Raw genomic sequence first — 17,285 nt, 5'->3', positions numbered from 1 at the left:
ATTAGAAAAGAGGTCAACTGGAACCTGACCTTGTCTCCTATTTCATGTAGGGAGTGATGTACTTGGATACAACTTTCCACTTTCATAACTGTCTACCTCACACAACTGCTGGGACTTGATAAAGGTAACCACTCTCCATTTTCTCTTCCTTTCTCATAAAAGATAGTATTTTTGAAGTCCTTAGTCCTGTGTCTGCCACATAGTCAACACTATATAAATGTTTATTCTCATCCTCCTTCTTTTTTCTCCCCTCCCTTCTTTACCTTTGTTGCAAGAAAAGGCTCATTGGGCAGGGAAGAGATTGATGGATAAACTAAGTTAATATAAAAAGAAAATATCAATAAACATTTTTTTAAATTAGAATAAAATTATCATAGTAGGAAACTAAAGGGCATTTTCATTCACAGTCAAGGGTGTCTATAATTTTCTCTTTGTCCTTCTTTTTGCCTTTCACCTGCAGATCTCATGCCAGCCATGACACAAGGAAATGGCACCACGGTGACTGAATTCATTCTGATGGGATTTTTGGTTCAGCAAGAGGTGCAGTATACCCTTTTCTTTGTTTTTATCATCATCCAAATAACATCTGTAGTGGGCAATGCTGGCATGATCCTCCTCATCAACATTGATTCCCATCTTAATACCGCCATGTATTTTTTCCTGCAACATTTGTCCTTTGTTGACCTCTGTTATACCTCTGCTATCGCCCCCAAGGTGTTACTGAACTTCCTGGTATCCAACAAATCTATTTCTTTTTCAGGATGTGTGTTACAACTCGAGATTTATGGAACCTTTGCCATCACTGAATGTTACCTTCTTGCTGCCATGGCTATAGATCAGTATGTGGCCATCTGTAAACCTCTGCACTATTCAATGATCATGTCTCAAAGAGCCTGCATCCAGCTGGTGTCTGGGTCCTATTTCATGGGTTCTGTGACAGCATCCATCCAAATTGCCTTTCTCTTTTCCCTATCCTTCTGTAACTCCAATATAATCAATCGCTTTTTATGTGATGCTCCACCAATCCTTTCCCTTTCCTGCTCTAGTATTGATATGAATGTTATGATGTTAATTATTATTTCAGGTTTCAGCCTGTCAAGCACTGTGATTACTGTATTCTTCTCCTACGTGTACATCCTATCTGCCATCTTGAAGATGCACTCTGCCACAGGGAAACACAAGGCCTTCTCCACCTGTTTCTCCCACCTGACAGCCCTCACTATTTTATGTGGGACTCTTTTTTACATGTATTTGCATCCTTCTTCCAGTGAGTCCCAGGAAAATGATAAAGTAGCCTCTATATTTTATGGCATCATCATCCCCATGCTGAACCCCCTAATCTACAGCTTAAGAAACAAGGAGGTGAAAGAGGCTGTGAAAATTCTGGGGAAGAGTTGCTCATGATTCTAGCCTTCTATTCCAATGGTACAGTTAAGAAAAGCACCTAGGCAAAGACTATTCTATCTCTTTTCTTTAAGATATAGGCAGCATGTCAGCTTTTGGGATGTGAAAAATTAGGGGCAAAAGTTGTGAAGTTCTGTACAGAATTAACCTTTGAATAGCCTATAAACGTGATAAAAAACTTTCATAATTCTTAATATAATTATAATGATTAATAACCATATTGACGGATATAATGGTGATAGTAACAGTTCTGGATTTCTCTTATCTGTCACTAAAATGCTTTCACATTTTGCAAGGCATAGGGGACTCAAGATACTGAGTATATCAATGTAGAAAACTCCTACAGGAGTAACTGTCTCCAGTAACCTCTTCTGGTGCAGAAGGTCACCTTGTGACATGTCTGAGAGTAATGATGTGACAGAGAATTTCTGGAGAACACTGAGGTGTTTAGTGACTTGTCCATGGTAACATAACTACAATGTGTGAAAGACAAGACTTGAATTTAAATCTTCCTCACTCTCCACTATGGCCTTAAGGCTCTTATGTGATCAATTTAGACGTTCTGAATAACCCTATTAGGTAGGCAATATAATATTATTTTCTCCACTTCATAGATAAGAAAAATGAAATATCAATAATAATAAAATGTTTCTTGTAGATCATAGAGGGTTAAATCCATCAGGGATCTTAGTGATGATCTCATTTTACAGAAATAACACTTATTTCCAAAGAGAGAAAGTGAGTTATCCAAGGAAATGAAGCTAACGTGTGGCAGCAAAGACATTGATTGTCAAGGTCCTAGGAAAATGGAAGACTGCACGATGCTAGACTGTTGGTAGAGTTTCCATTCATGGTACATAGGGAGCTGCATGCTCCACCCAAAAACATAAATTGTGAGGGTTCAATGAGGAATTAAATTGTCACCACCTCCTGCCACTCAATTTAAAGTAAGAGAAAATATGCCAAGCCTTCATACATTTACAAAGTGATGAATTTGATTGTTTACTGGGTTTAAAAGGTCTTGACACTTCTTTGAATTAATCAAAAACATTTCAGTTATGGGCAACAGGAAGTCCCTTCTTATTGGGTAAGAGATTTGATCAGTCCCCATGGATTTGTCCAAAGGAAGTAGCCAATTCAGAGCTGAGGAGAGTGTTTTTGAGATTCTGATAATGGAGGTGGAAAAGTACAGCCATCAAGCACTGAGAAAGAAAAAGGGCATCTGAAGAAAGGAGCAGGAGAAGGTAGGACTGAGCTGTGATAGAAAAGGAAGGGCCTGCAAAGGGTCATCTTGGAGCAGAAGATTTGATCTGATTCTCCCAGAGATATCAATTTCCTCAAGAGTAGAGGACAGAAAAGCTCTGTTCTTTCCTCCATTTCTCCTACCAACATCTGTCTATTAAGAGACCCTCTATTATACTCTGCTAGTTATTTTTCCACATATTTTTCAGGAACATGAATTTTGCCCCATCTTCAAAGAGGACAGAGATAAACATAGATGTCAATCTTCTCCTTATTTTCCCAAAGAGGACTCAAAGTGATTAGGTTGATATTCAAAACTGTTCATTTAATATAAACTCCCTGAGGCTATCCAGGGTCAGCTACATGGTGATGTGGACAGAGCACAATCCCTAGAGTCAGGAAGATTTGAGTTCAAATCCAGCCTCAGACAATTACTAACTATCACCCTGTCCAAATCATTTAACCCTGTTTGGCTTAGTTTTCTCCTCTGTAAAATGAGCTGGACAAGAAAACAGAAAAACCAATATCTTGGCAAGTCTAATGCTATAATGATCAATATTGCCCAGAAACCAAGAATATAATATCTATGAACCAAGGTAAATTCAATGTGGTTAAATAGGAGACTGAAAGTTTAAACATGAACGTCTTGGGTATCAGTAAATTTACATGGATGGGAATGGGTGAACTTAATTCAAGTGATCATTACCTGTTCTGTGAGTAAGCATCCCTCAGAAAAAAATGCAGTAGCCCTCAAAGTCAATAAAAGGGTGGAAAAAGCAGTACTAAGGTATAATCTCAAAAATGATAGAATGATATCTGTTCAAATTCAAGGCAAACTATTCCTCATCACAGTTGTACGAGTCCATGTTCCATCCACTAATGCCAAAGAGGTCAAAGCTGATCAATTCTATGGAGACTTACAACGTTCTTCTAGAAATAAAGCCCCCAAAATGTCACATTCATTACAGGACCTTGGAATGCTAAAGTAGGAAATCAAAAGATTATTGGAATAGCAGGCATCACCAGATGGTCAATATAGAAATCAGACTGGTTAAATACTTGCAGCCAAAGGTCGTGAAGTCTATACAGTAAGTCAACACAAGATGTGGAGCTGACTATGGCTCAGATCGTGAGCTTCTTTTTGCAAAATTCAGATAGAAATTAAAGAAAGCAGCAAAAACAGCTTCTCATGTAGGCATGACCTAAATAACATCCCTTATGAATATGAAGGGAAGACGATGAAAAGATTTAAAGGATTAGATCCTTTAGTGCCTGAAGAATAATGGACAGACGTTTACAATATTGTACAGGAGGCAGCAACAAAAAATATTCTAAAGAAAAAGAGTAAAAAAAGCAAATTGACTGTCTGATGAGGTTTTACAAATAGCTCAGCTGGAATTCCACCATCCCCTTGTATTATTGCTAGCAATGTTTTCTAAGATCCGCTTGACTTCTTTCTCCAGTCTATCAGCAACCACACCATCATGATTATCAGTGATGTGAAGATATTTCTTGTACGCTTCTTTTGTGTATTCTTGATGGATCTTCTTAATTCTCCTTCTGTTAACTCCCTTCCATTTTTTGTCTTTGTCATGCCCATTTTCCCATGAAATGTTCTCCACTGTTAGGCACATATCCCAAAAAGATCAGTGATAAAAAGAAAGGACCTATATATGCCTAAATATTTATACTTGCACATTTTGGTATGGCAAAGAACTAGAAACAAAGCAGATGCCCATCAACATAGGAATGGCTGAACAACTTGTACATAAACGTAATGGGATAGTATTGTTAGGTAAGAAATGATGTGAGTGATGAATACAGAGAAGCATGGAAGGATCTGTATGAACTGATGCAGGGTGAAATAAGTAGAGCCAAGAAAACAGTATACATAATGATTACAACAATGTAAACAGAAATAAAAATCACAAAATACTCAAAAGTGGATGCTGCAAAATTAGAAAGAATAAACTGGGCCCCAAAGATGAATAAAGAGAAGACATCCTACAGCCCTCCTTTATAGACGACTACAGTGTAGAGCACTACATAGGTTGTCAGATTTGTGTTCTAAGTATCAGTTGGTTTTGCCCACCTATTCTCATCCTCTTTATCCTTTTTAAAATAAATCATTTGTTATATGGAATGACTCTCTGGGAGTACAGATACAGGAAATTCAGGCGATGGAAAAATAAAAGATATCAATAAAAATTTATTTTGTGAAATATATTAGTAATTCCAGATGACTCAACAACCCAGATTCCTACACAATTCGTGGACTTCTAACAATTTCCTGGGTTTGTTGTAGTATTGGGGGTAAATATATATTCAAATCTTTGACTCCAGTTTCTATCTAGTTTATTCTTTCCATGTGCCAAACCAGTTCAACCTACAAAATCATCACTGAAAAATACTTAATGAAAGGAGATAATGTGGTCAGTGAAGGAAATTAAATTAATAACATACTCCTCCCCCATACACACACTCCCAACTGAGTATCCCTCAAGGAGTATCTGCTCCCTATTAATCAGTCTGCTTACTAAACAGAACAGGAGCAACATATATGAATTCAGTCACAGAAAGGCATCAGCATAAGAACTGGGAGCGCTGAAGTGAGCACTGTTGCTTTGGTATGTGAACTAGGAACCATGGCAGAGAATGTTATCGCTTTTCTTCAGGACAGAAATTATACATTCACTAGATCTGAGAACATAGGTGCCATATTTTTATTCTCATCCTTTTATGCCTAATGTCATATGAACTCCCCTTACTCTTTAAAACATGCAAACTTCCAGGGGACATGACTCATGAAATTAGGATGGTGTTAATTAATCAAACTCCTAATGTTTAACTGAATAACACCTAAGTTAGACCTGATCTACCAATAATTCATCTTGGCAAGACCTGAATCCCCCCAGTATTCTGTACATACATGTAGTTTGAATTTTCAAAATAGAGAGGAGAAAAAAAAACAAAAACAAAGGAGACTATCTGAGGTATCCATTCAGGAGCTCTACTGAATGCATATTTTGTCCTCTGCTTCATAGGTTTTTAGTCTACTGATCTCCCTGACTACACATCCTGTACTAACCACCTTCCAGAACATAAGATTTGTCTGATAACTAAGATACTACCAAAGTTGGATTTTTGTGTAGAGAGTGCTATTCTCTCTGTCCCTCTGTCTCTGTCTCTGTCTCTCTATGTCTCTCCGTGTCTCTGTCTCCGTCTCTCTCTGTCTCTCTCCACACATATCCCTCAAGTAGTCCATGTCTTCATGACTTTCCCAAAAGCATTTTCACAGCATCAAAATATGTATGGATTCCATTCAAGATATTCTATACATTTGCCAGGCCCCTGTAACACTTATATTCTATTTAAATAAATATATGCTAATAATAATAACTACCACTGATACAGGGACTCAAAAGTTTGAAAACCACTTCCCACTTATCTTATCCTTTGGTATTTACAAGAACCTTATTAGTGTGATAAAAAATTCCCAAAGGACAATTTCTGGGTAATTAACATACACAGTAATATAATTACATTAATAAGTAATCAATATTCATAACTTATCTTTCAATTAATTGATTAATTGTAGTAATAGACAATTAATATAATTTATTAATTAGACTACATGGAAATCAATAAATTGATGGTCAGCAGTTTTTCTCAGTAACCAAGAACAAAACCATGGCGAGCCTGAGCATCTTAAATATTTGTTTTTGAAAGGCAATGACCCTGACAAATAGATTCAACCTTGATTGGTGGGCATTTCCTGAGGAGGTGTGCTAAAAATCTTCAGCTGCTCATGCTGAGAACGAGGTTTGATCATGAGCCTCATCTGCCTCCAGTACTGTGGACTGGGGAATCCATCTCCATTCAGATCAGTCTTTCTGGTTTTCTCCTTTGTGAACTGGGTCACTTTAAACTCTAATGGAGAATACAAGGAGAGGGGTTCCTTTCCCAGGGTCCCAAGGACTTGTCCAGATTGAATTCTCTTTATACTCTAAACAGAAGTTTGGTCTGCTACTTGGGTGGGGTCCTACTGGTGATTGGAGAGCATGTTCCTTGAGGAGCAGGGAAATCTCATAAATCAGACAAGTCCTTCAGAGAATGATGTTTCACAGAGTCTTGGCCTTAAATGAGGAAATAAAGGTGAAAAGTCTGGATCTTGAATTAATAATTTGTTATTAATATAGTAGTAAAATAATGTCTCATGTGATAAGAGCTATTATTATCCTCCTTTTATCAGGTGAAAGAAACGAGTTTGAGAGACAGTGTGACTGCCTACAATCATGCAAATAATAGGTCCCTGAAGCAGGATTCACCCTCAGGGCTTCTTCATTCCAAGGCTAGAATTCTATTCATTACTTCCCCTGTCAGCTGGCACTCAATCCTGACTCTGACAATTATTAGCATGTATGTAGTATGGTATGTAGTAGATGCTTAATAAATGCTTGTTGGTTGGTATATCGACTGATTACTACTTGTATGACAGCCTCTGAAAACCTCATTTTATCTATATGTGAAATGGAAATAGAGATGCAGTTAGTACCTTAGGGTTATAAATAGGAATTTGCTTTTCAAATTATAATGATTCTTAATTATAATTCCAAAATCCCGACAAATTTCTAAGTAAAGTAATAGGAAAACAACACTCCTAAGGGAACCAAAGCTCTGTTGACAAGAAAGCAGTTAATAAACATTGTTTCCTTTGAGCTTTCTCCATCCCCCTGAGGCAGAGATGCCCAAGAGAGTAGATCCCAATGCTATTGCGCAGATTTATGTGTACTCTCATGTTTGGAACCTTACAGAGACATCATATTGGGACCCCGGTCAGCTTAGACCCAATGGAAAGGAGAAATTCCAAAGTGAGATTACTTTCCCTCAAGTAAGAGAAATCATCCATGATTCCCATAGAACAGGGCCTCCCATAGGGTCTTTGGGGAGAAGCCATACCTGAAGGATCAGGGTAAGAGAAACAGAGGGGCTGATTCCATATCTGGGCCGAATTTTCTCACATCCAGAAAAGGATCAATACAAAAGGTATGGGAGAAGCACCTAACTGGCTAAGCTCAAAAACAATCCTCTGTTCCTAACAGATCTGAAAGGGAAACAATAGATCATCTTCAAGAGTTATAGATCGCAGGATATAGTACTGAAATGAAACTCTACCCCCTTCATTTTAAGAAAAAGTAACTGAGGCGCAAAAAGATTCATTCAAATGAAATCTTTATCAAATGACAGAATGGGGCTCTCCTCACTCAAATCTAGGGCCTTTTTCTCTCAATCTATGGTCCTATGGCCTAGCATATGCAAAATATGGTGCCTTGTGTGGCAAGACTAAGATTGAGAACACACAGTCCTTAACTTTACTCAGTACGCAGGTAGCTATTATGGAGGTTACATGGGGGTAAGCCACATATAAAGATAAGTATGTATCATATAATATTATATATTATAATTATATTATATAATATAGTATACATTTATAATATATATAATTATATTATATAATAATCCAATAAGCATTGGACATAACTGGAGGCAAAGCAGAGATTAAAAGAAAGTGTTCTGGGAAAATTTGAGGACAAAGAAAATGTTTTCATTTGGGGATATCAAAACAGATAGTGGTGCATGAGTGAATTCTTGAAGGAACAAAATGATTCAGAAAGGTGATAGAAGGGGCAGGTGCATTATAAACCCTACAGGCTTATGGGCTTGCTCATAAGCATGGAGTAGGGGTGGGAATGGAAATTCAGTTTGGGAAATGGCTAGCACTCCAGTGTAGGCAGAATATAGTGTCAGTGATGGGGAGCAATGTTGAAAATAAGGGGTAAGTGGAAATACAGGTTGGAGACAGGACTTTGTATATCAGAAAACAGTTTGTCTTTTATACTCTGGGTAATAAGGAGTTATAGGATGTTTTTGATGAGAGAAGTAGCACTATGAGACCTATGCCTTGGGCAGGTTATTTTGACAGCTGGGTGGAAGACGGATTGATTAACGGAGATGCTTGAAGTAGAGAGCATCATTAGGAGGTTAGTACAATAGTCTGAGGATAGAGGTGCTCTGGGCCTAGTGAGATGGCTATGTGAAGAGACAGAAGAGGTAACGATAAAAGGTGGTTTAACATTAGAACTGGTAGGAGTTGACAACTTGCTGGACACTCTGGATAAGGGAAAAGGAAAGTCACAGACTACGCTGAGATGCTGAGCCTGGCGGATGGGAAGCTTTGGGATGCCATCAACAGAAACAAGGATTTCAGGAGGACAGATAGATTTGGAAGCAAGAAGAATGGAGATTAAAATGTGACTTTGGACAAAGTACTGATCGTTCTGGGGAAATTGATAACTAGGAAGGAAGCCTTCAACCTTGGAGGAAAAGTACAAAAATTAGTAGGTGAGTAGGAAAGGGCAGGGTGTGGAGTTGGTAGCAGAAAAAAGGTGGCAATCTGAGCATGAATACAGTCACCAGGAAGGGACTTGAGGTGGTGGTGGACTAGCATTCTGATTATTGGGTGCAGCTCATGGAATGGAAGAAAGATATTTTAAGGAACCACTAATACTGAGGAATCAGATGTACAGAGGATCATAATGCTCTAGGCTCAGGGACTACATCGGGAGTGCCTACTCCACCCAAAAACCACATCAGATTCCAGTGCCCTGAGTCAATGTTCTAGAGCCCCCACATAAGTTAGAGCTCTTTACTTCAGTTTCTTCATCTATAAAATGAAGAGGTAGTATTATTGATCATGAAGTACCTTCCTGCTTAGATCTATGCTACCTTGAGGCATTGACTCCAAATCCATCCTTCATTTTTCTACAAACTATTGGTTATACTGGGTACATTAACCTCTCTCACCCTCATTTTAAATACATTTTTTATGAAGAAAAATATATTTTTCTTGATATTTTTTCAACGACATTTGAAAATGAGTGGGAAGGAATAGCCCAGATGCTAACGGATTGAATTACATTTCTAGTGTTAGTTTACACATCTCCTAAGCAAGGTGTTGTTGTTGTCATTGTTCAGTCATTTCTCAGTCATGGATGACTCTTCACAGCCTCATTAAGCTTTTCTTGGCAAAGATACTGGAGTGGTTTGCAATTCCCTTCTCCAGCTTATTTTACAGAGAAGTCAACAAGGTTAAATGACTTGCCCTCGCTCACACAGCTAGCAAGTGTCTGAGGTGAGATTTGAGCTCTGGTCTTTCTGACCCTGGGTCCCGCATTCTATCCACTGTCCCACCTAGCTGCCCCTAAGCAAGGTGCAGGGGATAATTCAAAGAGTATTGGTCCAGGTATAGGAGCCCTAACTGCCAGCTCTAAGTCTTCAGAGCTAGAAGGAAAATCAATTTTAGTGTGACTTTGGACAAATCATTTGCCCTCCCTGAACCTCAGTTTTCTCCTCTATAATGCTAAGGGTTAATTTTTCATGGCACATTCTCATTCTAACATTGCTCTGTGTTTGGAGTCATATCTCTTAGGTCTGATTTTTTATGTTCTAAGATCCCTTACATCTCTAACTTAATGACTCGATTTCTTTGGAATCTTCTTGCTTTAACATTCTGTGATTCTCTCAATCCAAATAGTCCTTTGACACTCATTGTCTCTCATTCTATTCAATTCAAGAAATTATTAGGAAGCCCATACAATGTCCACATTCCTATCAGTAGGAAGTATCTTTCTTTAGACTCATGCCATGACTGTCTAGTCCATAAAGCATATCACCAGAGAAATGGATTTTTTTAATTTTGAATTTTTTCATCTGTAGACTAGATTGTGTAAAGGTCAGTAATGGTCATCACCTTCAGAGCAGTCACTGGCAGCTGGACTCTTTATCCACTTTATTACCACTACCACTTCCTCATGGTCTCGTATGCCATTTGTAAAGCATCTTTAAAACCCAGGCTACCAAGCACAAGAAGATCTTCTTGGCAATTCTATGCTCTCATTTTCATCCAGATTCTCTGATTTTCCATCTCCTACCTTATTTCCCATAAGTGACTTTAAGTGGCTTTAACGTGGAAACAGCAGAAATATTGGTCACTTCTCAATATTATTATTAATAGTTCACAGGTACTGAAAGCCCTTTTGATCTAGAAGCCCAACACTGAATTCTAAGTAAAGAATCCTAGAAGTGTATCTCTTCTTAAAATGACTACTGTGAAGGAGGTGGTCTTCATTTCAATGCATAATGCATAGTGTATTAGTTATAAGGAGTCTTCGGGGTCATCTGCCTGAAAACTCACAATAGGACTAAAGTTCAGGCATATGGTTAACATCATCCGTTCTCAGAATCCTGACATATCTAAAAATATTGTCTCAGCTGCCCAGGCAAGCACAGAACTTAGGAATCTGATTCTCTCTCCTTAGACTAGTGATCAGACTTAGGAATGTTGGGCTTTATAAAGTTTCCATAGAGGAAGAAGGAAAGCACCTGAAGAAACAAAAGCTTCGTGGAATAATGAGATGTAGAAAAGAAGAGGAAAGGGAACATGCGTTTATTAAGCACCTACTTTATGTCAGGCCCTGAATTAGGCACTTTCTCATATGATCTCATTTGATTTTCACCACAACCTTGGCATCCCCATTTGACAAATAGAAAACTGAGTAAGAGGTGAAGTGATTTGAAAAGTGCCACACAAGGACTAAGTGTCTGAAGCCAGATTTCAACTCAGATTTTCCTGACTTTGGGCCGAGCCCTGTATCCACTGTGCCTTGAAACCAAGGTGGGATCTTAAAAATTACCTTGTCCAACCTATATGTACTTAAAAGATGAAGAAATTGAATTCTAGAGGAAAAAAATAGCTATCCAATGATTCCTAGGCAGAAAGGAGAGTGTTTTCGGCATTCATATTGAGGTCTTCTGGTCTTCTGGTTCCAAATGCTCTCCTCAATTAGACTGTCCCACACTGCCTCCCTTATGATGCTCTGCTGCTTCCCTGAGTCTACATGGGAAGAAAATATTTTATAATCCTCTTTGAATAACAGGTTGTGGTCTACACAAACATGTTTGTGAGAAGGTAACTGGAGTGCGTTCAGGATTCCAGTAACTGCACGCACCCTACAGAGAAGATAGAATATCTCCCCAATCAGACCATAAAACGATTGCAAAACCTTACGAAAATAATTAATCTATGATAAAGAATTGCTTTTATACTTCCCAATTAGTAAATATTTTAAAAGTGAAGGGAATTGTAATGCCTAAACAGAACGCAAAGAAAAAGTGTGAAGATTTTCTAAGCATCTGATACAAATAATGCCCTAAACTAGGTGTTCCAAAGACTTTTGACACATAGCTGATGGAAATTCCTGAAGCAAACCAGAATCAGAAACAAATTCCAAAAAGCCTCTTCTTCTGAGTTATAATGTTAAAGGTCAATTTTTTTATCTGCCACAGAAGTAAAAAGTGATGAATCAAGTGCTGATTTGAATAAAGAGTATTGAGCATGGCATATGATTGTACCTATCTGTTTGAATTTCTTTAAGTCTTACTCTAGTTCGTCTTTTCAAATATAGACACTGATTTGCTCAATCAACAAGTATTTATTAATCATTTCCTATGATCTAGGCACTATGTTAAGCCATGGAGATGCAAAGAGTTCAATTTTATTGAAAAATAAAAGTTTAGTGAAAAATTCTGTCATTAAAAATTTCTCAGTTAACCAAAGCCATAACAAATCTCTATTAAGTCATAGTTCAGGTAGCATGTGTACTCAGTGACAGCCAATCCAAAATAGGTATTTTTGGATACTATTTTTATAGGAAAAAAGTACTTTTATAGGAAAACAACCTCATATTTATATAATCCTTTAAGATTTACAGAATATATTCTTAAGAACACACCTCTCTGAGGCATTATTATTTCTATTTCACAGATGTAGGAATTGTTCTCTCAGTTTCAATAATTTTCTTCTTGTCATTCAGGTACTAAGACTATGAGACAAGATTTGAACTAAAGTGTTGTAACTTACTGATCATCATGAATTCTATCCACTATTCCATGAGACCTAAGTGCTTAATGTAGCTCAACTTAAGTAGCTCAACTTAAGTCAATTGATAAGGCGGAAAAAAATGTTATTGCATTGTTAGACACAGTTGATATATTGAGTGGTTTTGTTAAGTCAGTTTTCCTTTCTTATCTATAATAAAGGATGGTTCATTGGATAGGGTTTGGGAGAATGGATATATTTGGAAATAAAGGTATACACACATATGTGTGTACAAACATAGACACAAATGTATGTGTGTGTATATTTGTAACAGTAAGCACCCCAACATGCATGGGGGGAATGCTATCACGGGTTGTTAGATCTGTATTCAGAAAAGAAAAGGCAGCTTTTGAGGGAGAATGGATATATTTGGAAATAAAGGTATACATACATGTGTGTACATACATACATACACACACATATATAGATATTGATATACATATAGATATGTAACACTAAGCACCACAGCATATATGGGAGGCCTACTATCACAAGTTCTTAGATCTGCATTCAAAAAAGGAAAGGCAACTTTTCAGGGGTTAACAATGACTTTAATCAAACACATGTATCATTCACCTAGTTCAGGGGAGTCAGTACCCTGAACTTCAAAGAAAATACAGACAAATCAAATATCAACAGACATGGCTTCCTCTGTTTGAATTCACCAGAAAGGTCCAACTGCCTGATCATAGTTACTAGAGAGGGAAGCAGTGATATTGGGGTTTTCAAAGCCGGGGGGCTCCTAAAACAGCTTCCCAGAGTCCTTGTCTGGCCAAACAAACACTTCCAGTCAGTAAGCCCCAAAGTAAAACCTCACTTTCAGAGTATTATACCTTCTTTAGATCCAGACAGCATCCTAACCCTTGAGAACCAGTGCCTCATTAACAAAAAGTGTGGGCCTTCCTACACATCATCTTTAATAAAACTTCCTTTAATGAGCAGGCCCATTAATGGTTGTGCAAGATCTTTCATCACATTACAATAATTAACAATAAAAATACATATACTGTTTCTAGTTAAAGAAACTCTTGTTTCTGTACTTTCTTCCTAGTAAAGACTCTTGATTGATAAGGCAAGATTCAATTAAAGACACTTGATTATACTAAAACAGAAACAAGAAAAGATCCTATTTTCCTTGCCATCACAATAATATATATATGTATATATGTATATATGTATATATGTATGTATGTATGTATGTATTAATGACAGAAACAAAATTAGGTTTTAGAAAGATAGAAAACAACATAAGATTAGAAGGCATTTTATTCCTAAATCTGAGTAACAGCAAACTCACCTTAGTCCTATTCTTCCTTTATCTGCCGATGACATGATAGCCATGAGAAAAGGAAACAGCACTGTGGTGACTGAATTCATTCTGCTGGTATTTTTTGTTCAGCAAGAGATGCAGTATGCCCTTTTCCTTGGATTCCTTGTCATCTATGTTACAACTCTACTTGGCAATGCTGACGTGTTCCGCCTCATCAGTATCGATTCCCGCCTTTGTACTCCCATGTATTTTTTCCTCCAACACCTGTCCTTCATTGACTTGTGTTACACCTCAGCTATCACTCCCAAGATGTTAGTAAATTTCTTCGTGTCTCACAAGTCTATCTCATTCTCAGGATGTCTGATACAACTGCATATTTATGGTTTATTTGCCACCACTGAAGCTTATCTCCTTGCAGCCTTGGCCATAGATAGTTATGTGGCCATCTGTTACCCACTACGTTATCCAGTGGTCATGTCCTGAAGGGTCTGTATGACCTGATCTCTGTGTCCTGTTTCATGGGATCCCTGACTGCCACTGTACGTCTCTTTACTTTCTTTGCAATCTTTCTGTAATTCCAAAACAGTCAATCACTTCTTTTGTGATGTTCCCCCAGTCCTGGCCCTTTCCTGTTCCATTATTGACCTGAATGTTATGTTGTTAATGATCAACGTAGGCTTCAACCTAACAAGCACTTTGCTGGTTATATTCTTCTCCTATGCATACATCCTGGTTGCTGTCTTGAAAATGCACTCTGCTCCAGGGAGACACAAAGCCTTCTCCACCTGTGCTTCCCATCTGACAGACATGACCATTTTATAGGGGACTCTGTCTTACATGTATTTGCATCCTTCTTCCAATGAATCTGAGGAAAATGATAAGGTGGCCTCCATCTTTTATGGCATCATCATACCCATGCCAAACCCCCTGATCTACATCCTGAGAAACAAGAATGTTAAAGATGCACTGAAATTTGTGAGAAAGAGCTGCTCATGACTCAGGCCTTCTTCACCACTGGTTTGGTCCAGAGAAGCATCTAGTCAAAAAGTAAATCTGCTTCCTTCCTTCAATAGAAAGCCAAGATCTTGGCTTAAATGGATGTGACAAACCAGGGGAGGAATTTGGAAAGATGCATAGGAGTGCTGGAGTGATCCTTACAAAAACTTCTAAAAGAAGTAGAATTTCCAAATTTTTTGACATAATTATTAGAATAACATTAATGATGACAATAATGGTGCTGGTGGCTATAGATAATATTTATCTGTCATTACAGTGTTTTCACATGGTGGGGAAATAGGGCAAGGATGAGGGCCTATGAATTCAACAGGAAATGGAGCACTGGAAATCCATCCACTAATCTCTATTGATGTGGCCTAACAATTTGGTACTTAATTGTAATTTATAGTGTTAGAGACTTACATGATGCACTTCAAAGCTTAGTGACTTGCCAGTGGTCACACAAGTGGAATGTGTCAAAGACAAGAAGTGAGCACAGATATTCCTGATTATCCACTACAACATAACTAAAACCTCTTATAAAATGAATGAGAGTTTCACGTTCCCTCTATTATCGACATGGGAGACACTGACATAGGACCTCTCAGCATGGTGTCCTCACATCAGGAAATGTGCTGTGCTCTATGAGCAAAGCAGACTTCAGAATTGAGACAGGACAAAGGAAATACAGGTTGCACAAATTTATAGTAACCACCCCAAATATTCACACAAACAATCTGTGCCCAATCTGTGGTAGAATATTTCGGGCTCGTATTGGTCTGATCAACCAGATTCGGACACACTGAAACTTCACTTTATCATTGTGATGTCATTTTGGTCCTCTTAGAGAATGAAGGACAACAACCAAACAACAAACCAATTATGTAGGTAATAAAGCATTTCTTCCTATACCTGATAGCTTAAGGTAACTGAGGCTTAGAGAAATGCAGTGACAAACGTTAAATTTTAGTGGTGTTTTAGTCTAGCCATTCCACTTTACAGAAAAGAAAGCAGGTCCAGAATGGAGAAATAACTTACCTAAGGTTACATAGCACATTAGTAACAGCAGAGAGGTTGAGATTCAAGATCCAAGAAAATGGAGTGTGAAACTGAGTAGATTTTCATGCTGCCAGGCCACTGACTGAAGTTCTAGGTACAACATGAAGGGAGCCTTCCTGACCCACCTACTAATGTCACAGTCTATTTTAACCCAAAGGAACGATGACGTTGTAGGACACCTACAGCAGTACAGTTATGGAATAGCCCAAGCCCCCAGCATCATAAACACTGGTATTAGCTTAAACTAAAGAGATAAACAATGACCAGAGAACTCCATATTCTGTAGAAAGGTATTCTACTGACCACCTGCTCCTAAGACCAGGGCCTATGTACCCCACATGTTGCAAGGTTATACACATATACACCTATGCCTAGACTTTACTATGGATAAAATAAGGCCTTGCTAAATATGCTCAAAATATTATCAGGCCAGTGGAGGATATTACATTTAAATGAGGGAATATGCCTGATTCAAACCCCCTTGCCAAATGTTCTTATAAATTCACTGAAAGGACAGCTAGGTGCTGCAGAGGATAGAATGCCAGGTCTGGAGTCAGGAAGACTCATCTTGTTGAATTTAAATATGACCTCAGAGACATACTAGTTATGAGACCCTGATCAAGTTACTTAACCATATCTACCTTAGTTTCCTCATCTGTCGAATACACTGGAGAAGGGAATGGCAAACCATTTTAGGATCTTTACCAAGGAAACCCCAAATGGGGTCACAAAAAGTAGAATATTGCTGTAAATGACTAAACAATATTCACTGAAAGGGAACACCAGAATGAGATCCAGCCAACAGTACCTGAGATCGCTACTTGTGCTTCTGCAAAATGGAAATAGTTTGTGTCTGCTAAGTGCAAATGGTGCTACTCAAGTACCCAAGCTGCTTGCCATACCCAGTCCAATATAGTAATAGTCCCTGGCTGGGATGCTACCTAAAGAGTCAGCCTGTTGTCATTACCCCTCTGTCTAAAAGCAAGAACTCTTGATAGTATAAAGAGAGGTGACATCTAAAAGAGAGAATTGGGGGATGGGAAAGATGTGAGAGTTTTAGTGGGTTGTAAGCTAAATATGCATCAGCAGTTGGATATTGCAGGCAAAATAAAAGATTGTACCCCGAACGGAGGCGACCTTGAGAGACATAAATAGCTTCCAAGAATAAGGAACTGATAGTTCCACTGCATTCTACCCTCCTCAGATCTCATCTGGAGAATTGTACTGAGTTTTGGGTGCCACAATTTAAGGACATGGGGAAGGTGGAGAATCCGGAAGAGGGCTGTCAATCCTTTATGTATGAGGATCTGTTGAAAG

The 17,285-nt window shown here is 38.2% G+C and overlaps 1 protein-coding gene and 1 pseudogene across 1 annotated transcript; both read left to right on the top strand.

Annotated features, from left to right (window-relative positions):
* The first annotated feature begins 474 nt into the window (after positions 1 to 474).
* On the top strand, positions 475 to 1,404 carry LOC140523280 (olfactory receptor 5AK2-like). Its single transcript, XM_072638223.1, has one exon. It carries the CDS (start codon positions 475 to 477, stop codon positions 1,402 to 1,404), a length of 930 nt encoding a protein of 309 aa, XP_072494324.1.
* A 12,578-nt stretch (positions 1,405 to 13,982) lies between these two features.
* Positions 13,983 to 14,909, top strand: LOC140523279 (putative olfactory receptor 5AK3; annotated as a pseudogene).
* The last annotated feature ends 2,376 nt before the right edge of the window (positions 14,910 to 17,285 follow it).

The sequence above is a fragment of the Notamacropus eugenii genome, chromosome 2 (assembly GCF_028372415.1).
Source record: "Notamacropus eugenii isolate mMacEug1 chromosome 2, mMacEug1.pri_v2, whole genome shotgun sequence".
In the NCBI taxonomy this organism is placed as follows: Eukaryota; Metazoa; Chordata; class Mammalia; order Diprotodontia; family Macropodidae; genus Notamacropus; species Notamacropus eugenii.
This window is presented reverse-complemented; position numbering and strand designations above follow the sequence as displayed.

What these genes read in the sequence shown, in the direction of transcription:
- LOC140523280 (XM_072638223.1), top strand. Translation starts at nt 475, where the DNA reads ATGACACAAGGAAATGGCACCACGGTGACTGAATTCATTCTGATGGGA.